At 38.9% G+C, this 6,783-nt stretch overlaps 1 protein-coding gene across 1 annotated transcript in view; it reads left to right on the plus strand.

Moving 5' to 3' along the window:
• Positions 1-5,191, plus strand: part of drd4b (dopamine receptor D4b) — a 19,840-nt gene extending 14,649 nt beyond the window's left edge. Inside the window, exon 4 of the mRNA XM_087845106.1 lies at positions 4,394-5,191. Within this exon, the coding sequence (XP_087701232.1) occupies positions 4,394-4,596 (203 nt within the window). The 3' untranslated portion in view covers positions 4,597-5,191. The remainder of the gene's footprint in view (positions 1-4,393) is intronic.
• Positions 5,192-6,783: the final 1,592 nt, after the last annotated feature.

Consider the following 6,783-nt stretch of genomic DNA (forward strand, 5'->3'; position numbering starts at 1 on the left):
AGACCACGATAGGGGCATAATGTGTGTCTGCTTTTGACCACACGGAGACTTTCAGAGTTGCGGAATTTGTTTTTGGTTTTTTTGTAGCAAAGAAAAAAATGATTCATAACTCTATATTTCAGATTCCTGACAGCGCTTTAATTCAATTCAATTCAGTTTTATTTATACAGCACCAAATCACAACAGTCGCCTCAAGGCAGACCCTACAATAGGCAAGGCAAGGCAAGGCAAGTTTATTTGTATAGCACAATTCAACAGCAAGGTGATTCAACGTGCTTTACAGAGACATTAGAAACAAAAACAAATAAAAAGCATGATTTAAAATTGATTAAAACAAGCAAACAAACAAACTAACTAATTAACAAACAAACAAACAAACAAACAAAACAGTATATAAAATCAAAACAGATAAAATCAGAACAGTAGATAAAATCAGTAGTTAAAATGTAAGTTTTGAAATTTAAGCTTAAAAGTGTTGATTTGGTGTTTTATTCAAATGCAGCTGAGAACAGGTGAGTCTTCAACCTGGATTTAAATAAACTGAGTGTTTCAGCTGATCTGAGGCTTTCTGGGAGTTTGTTCCAGATATAAGGAGCATAAAAGCTGAATGCAGCTTCTCCGTGTCTGGTTCTGACTCTGGGAACTGATAAAAGACCGGATCCAGATGACCTGAGGGATCTGGAAGGTTCATACTGGGTCAGGAGGTCACTGATGTATTTTGGTCTTAAACCATTCAGAGCTTTATAGACCAGCATCAGAACTTTAAAGTCTATCCTCTGACGGACAGGCATCCAGTGTAAAGACCTCAGAGCTGGACTGATGTGGTCCACTTTTTTGGTCTTAGTGAGGACTCGAGCAGCAGAGCTCTGAATGAGCTGTAGTTGTCTGACTGATTTTTTAGGTAGACCTGTAAAGATGCTGTTACAGTAGTCAAACCTACTAAAGATGAATGCATGGACTATTTTTTCAAGGTCCTGTTGAGACATCAGATCTTTTATCCTTGAAATATTCTTGAGGTGATATAAGCTGATTTTGTTATTGTCTTAATGTGTTTTTCTAAGTTTAGGTCTGCATCCATCACTACACCCAAATTTCTCTCCTGGTTGGTGGTTTTTAGGTGTATAGATTGAAGTTCTCTGGTGACCTGTTATCGTTTTTCTTTGGCTCCAAAGACTATTACCTCAGTTTTGTTTTTGTTTAGCTGGAGAAAATTGTGGCACAACCAGTCATTAATTTCCTCAATGCATTTACCAAGAGCCTGTACAGGGCCTTGGTCTCCTGGTGACATTGTGATATATATTTGTGTGTCATCTGCATAGCTGTGATAGTTTATTTTGTTGTTCTTTATAATCTGTGCCAGTGGGAGCATGTAAATGTTAAACAGAAGGGGTCCCAAGATGGAACCTTGGGGAACTCCACATGTGATACTTGTCTGCTCAGATGTGAAGTTACCTATTGATACAAAGTATTTCCTGTTTTCTAAGTATGTTTTGAACCAGTTTAGTACAGTTCCTGAAAGACCTGTCCAGTTCTCCAGGTGTTTGAGTAATATGTTGTGGTCAACTGTATCAAATGCTGCACTGAGATCCACTGTCTGTATTCAGACATATGTCATTAAACACTTGGTCAGAGCGGTTTCAGTGCTGTGGTTCTGTCTAAAACCTGACTGGAAGGCATCATAGCAGTTATTCTGTTTTAAGAAGTAATTGAGCTGTTGAGAAACTGCTTTTTCAATGATCTTACTTAAAAATGGGAGATTTGAGACCGGCCTGTAGTTGTTCATTTGTGTCTTGTCAAGATTGTCCTTTTTCAGTATAGGTTTTATAACAGCAGTTTTTAGTGGTTCTGGAAACACACCTGACATTAAAGAAAAGTTGAGGTTCTGTAACAGGTCTGACTCTAAAGTCTTTGAGACCTTTTTGAAAAAACTTGTTGGCAGGACATCTAAACAGCAAGAGGAGGAGTTGACAAAATGAAGCCATCCTCAAGCCCCTCAGACATTATCCCCACTAAGCTTTTTATTAATGCCTTTGACACCATTGGTCCTTGGGTTGTGAACCTTTGTAATGTTTCTCTTCAGACTGGGGTGTTCCCCAGCTTTTTTAAACATGCCATTGTGGAACCAAGGCTCAAAAAACCCAACCTGGACCCAACACTACTTCAAAATTTAAGACCTATCTCCAAACTCCCATTTATGTCAAAACTCCTTGAGAAGGCAGTAGCTGTCCACCGATACTTGGAGAAATATAACATCCATGACCGTTTTCAATCTGGGTTCCGTAAATTGCATTCCACTGAGACAGCACAACTGAAAGTTACTAATGATATTATGATGTCAGCAGACTCCGGAGAATACACATTCCTAGTCTTGTTAGACCTCACCTCAGCCTTTGATACAGTCAACCATACCATCCTGATAAACAGACTGAGAGACCTGGTTGGGATGTCTGACTCTGTTCTAGACTGGTTTTCATCTTATATATCTGAAAGGAGTTTTAGTGTGTCTGCAAACCAGATCATGTCGGAATCTAAAGAGTTGTTGTGTGGAGTTCCTCAGGGCTCTGTGCTGGGACCTATTCTGTTTTTAATATACATCCTTCCTTTAAGTCAGATAATACAGCAGTTTCCTGAAGTATCTTATCATCTTTTTGCTGACGATATTCAGCTGTATTATTCTTTTAAGCCTGCTGAAGCTCATAAGCTCTCCAATCTGATTGACTGTTTAACCAACATTAAACAATGGTTGAACAATAACTGCTTACAGCTAAACCCGGCCAAAACAGAAACTTTGATTATTGCACCATATTAAACGGCGACTGGGTGACTTAGGTTCCTCACGGAAACATAACCTTAGAAACTTGGGTGTCATTTTTGATGAAGCTTTTTCTTTGGAGGGGCATTTAAATCAGACAGTAAGAACCTGCTTTTTTCACTTGAGGAACATTTCTAAACTTAGATCCATCGTGTCAACAAGTGAACTCGAGATAATAATACATGCTTTTATCTCTACAAGACTTGACTACTGTAACAGCCTGTTTACTTGTCTAAACATGAAAGGGCTAGCCCGCCTACAGGTTGTTCAAAACTCTGCAGCGAGGCTACTGACCCGCTCGAACAAGGGTGCTCATATGACCCCTGTTTTAAAGTCGCTGCACTGGGTACCAATCAGATTCAGGTTCCATTTTAAATTTCTAGTCTTAACTTTTAGAGCATTACAGAGACAGGCACCCCCCTACATTGCTGATGTGATTCATACACATACCTCCACTCGTAACCTGAGGTCAGCAAACCAAAACCTTTTAGTGGTCCCCCACACTCGTTTTAAAACCCGAGGGGACCGATCTTTCCAAGCTGTTGCACCCAGATTGTGGAATGCACTTCCCCTATTTCTACGGGGTTTGGACTCAGTGGAGACCTTCAAAAAGCAGCTAAAGACATTTTTATTTCAAAAAGCTTTTAATTAGACCAGGGTTTTCATGGTGTATTTTATGACTGTATTATGTTTTTACCTTGTAAAGCACTTTGTGACATATGTCTGTGAAAGGTGCTATATAAATAAACTTTACTTACTTTACTTAGTCACCTGAGATGGTTTCACCTCACAGGTGTGCCTGTCAGGGTTCATTTGTGGAATTTCTTGCCTTCTTTATGGAGTTGGGACGATTAGTTTTGTTGTGCAGCAGTCAGGTTGGTACACAGCTGACAGCTCTATTTGACAACTGTTAGAAATCATATTATGGCAAGAACCAATCAGCTGAGTAAAGAGAAACGACACTCCATCATTACTTTAAGAACTGAAGCTCAGTCAGTCTGGAAAATTACATAATTCCTTTATGGACAAATAGCTGCTAAGAAACGACATGGCATCCTGTTAAGACACCATTTTAACCACCACCAAGAAAAAGAAACAAGCAGAAGGGATTTGTTTGGGCTAAGAAACAGAAGGAGTGGACATCAGATTTTCCACTTCCATCAGTGGAAATCTGAGCTTTGGTCTAATGAGTCCACATTTGAGATCTTTGGTTCCACCTGCCGTGTCTTTGTGTGACACAGAAAAGGGAAACGATGGTTCCTACTGTGAAACATGGAGGAGCAGGTGTGATGGTGTGGGGGTGCTTTGCTGGTGACACTGTTGGGGATTTATTTAAAATTGAAGGCACATTGAACCAGCATGGCTACCACAGCATCCTGCTGCGACATGCATCCCATCATTTATTTTTCAACAGGACAATGACCCCAAACACACCTCCAGGCTGTGTGAGGGCTGTTTGACCAAAGAGTGATGGAGTGCTGTCCAAACCTTTGACTGGTGTGTGTGTATGCTCATATGAATCTGTCAGTTACAACTTGAAGTGAAATGAAACTTGATTTCCCTTTTGTACACTCTCCACAGGTTGCTTCTTGTTCTGCTGGACTCCATTCTTTGTGGTCCATACGATGCGAGCCGTGTGTCTGACATGCAGCATCCATCCTGGTCTAATGAGCACTGTCACCTGGTTGGGCTACGTCAACAGTGCTCTCAACCCCATCATTTACACCATGTTCAACACAGAGTTCAAGAAATTCTTCAAGAAATGCTTCCGCAGCTGCTGCTGACAACAGATTTCGCCACCACAGACTCTGCAGTGAGCTTAAGGCGGAATGACGAGACTGGGAATGGGTTTTGGAAGGATTTACAGGATTTACAGCATATGACTTCTGCTGGAAAGTCAGAGGTTTTCAGTTTAACCACTTACTTATGGTTGATAGTGGCTTGCTGACAACCTATTAAGATTGTTTCTAAGTTGCAAATACTGATCTTATAAATTCCATATCTGGGTCTGTTTTCTCCATTGATGATGTGATTTTGTGATCCCCATGGATTACGGCCTAGAAAAAACTAACAGTGCATTTGTGGAAAGCTACAGAAAACAGATGAACACAGCCTCCCTTATTGAAAACAGAGATTTCACTTTGTCTACACGGCACATTTTTGGAATATACTGTCCATCAGCCTTGGCTGGCTGGCGTTACTGTGAGCCAGTTCCACAGAAGGACATGAGCATCTCAAAACATCTCCAAGGATACGGAAAGACTGAGTAAGCTTCAACAGAGCAGAATGACAAGCAGCTAAAAGCAGCTTCAAGAGCAAAAAACTTATCTAAAATCAGCCACTCATGCCCACTGTTATGAATAAGCATAAAGCAACAGTTTGGCATGATGTGTTTCTTGCAGACAGATAAAGAAGATAAACACCGGTCTCATGTTTGTGTGGTAAATAGGAAGCTACAGCCAGCAGCTGCCTAGCTTAACTTAGCTCAGAGTAGCTTAGCTTAGCTCAGTATAGCTTAGCTTAGCCTAAAGGCTGGAAAGAATAGAAACATTAAAAACATTGTACAGCTCTGAATTATCGTCATCTCGGCCACATAGTAGCAATTTTCAGTCATTAGAAGCAGAATTAGTAATCAGTGCTCGCTTATGAGTTTCCCACTGAATAAAGACTTTTATAGTATTAGATGTGATTAGCGGCACAGCAAGATGCACTATGTAGGGTTACAAGTCCTACTTTGACTCTGCTCAGAAGACTGTATTGCCTGCTTTACATTACCAGTCTAGAATCTAGTGTGCAACCTTTTCCAGCCTTTATGCTGATCATAGCTAAGCTAAACAACTTCTGGCTATAGTGTGTTTGACTGAGTGGAAGGATATAATGATGTTGTGTTTATTCGATCTTCAGGTAAGAAACCATTCAAGTGTTTCCATACATAACAGACTGAATACATTTTTTGATATAATAAAAAGTTCACATCAGTTCAATTTAGACTGCTTCTAGATCAGGCATGGCTAATCTGTAAAACTGTGCATCAGATCTTGTCATATGAATTGTCAGGTACAGTTAAGCATTTTAAGTGCCTAACTGATTTTAGCTGAAAATGGAAAAATGTTTTTCTTTCAGAGAAAGAGGATTTTGGAACGAGACCCAAAGTGTGAAAGATAATAATATTTAGTCATGAACTGCTGACATCTAATGAGCTGGTGTGAACCTCTTCAATGGTATACAACACTGAATATAGCACAGTCGAAACTAGCTTACTTTAACTGCTTTAAAGTAATTCTAAGATATGTAATAATGAAATGATTTATATAATATTAGTAGCTTTATGCCTTAAATTCAAAGCATGTTCTTGTCCATCATGATAGAATTGATCCATCTAAAACACATGCAAAAAAATGTAAGCTGTCGTGGAAATAATGAGTAATTTATTCCTTTCTCTGCTTCAGCCCTGAAGGAACTGCACGTCTACATAAAGTTTTGTTATATATACTATATTTGCTCAACTTCTCATTATTACAGGAAATGAGTGGTATTAATAATTCTTTTTAAATTGCTAAATAACAGCAGCTTATGATACTTAAGATACCACATGTTCCTTTTTCAAACATTATTTTCTACATTTTTTTTCACATATAGACACATAATATGTAGTATGATTGTAATGCATGTTGTAAGGGGAAGAAAATTACAATAGTTTTCTGATACTGTAAGAAGACATTCTTGTTGGTTTGCTTCAAGGCATAATATAATGAAAATGTGTGCCATTTTAACGAGTATTTGTTGTTAATGTAAGAAACCATGCTAATATTGTTATTGTTCCTAGAGCAATATTACAGGAATATAAGATAAAACAACTATTGCTGTCTCACAAGATTCCAGTTAAAGCACATTATTGCTGAATAATACCGAAAAATCTTAAAAACAGCTGTAGACGTTGCAATTTTATTTGGTCATTGGTGTATTTCCAA

Source organism: Neolamprologus brichardi, chromosome 1 (assembly GCF_056152115.1).
Source record: "Neolamprologus brichardi isolate AB-2024 chromosome 1, ASM5615211v1, whole genome shotgun sequence".
NCBI lineage: Eukaryota > Metazoa > Chordata > Actinopteri > Cichliformes > Cichlidae > Neolamprologus > Neolamprologus brichardi.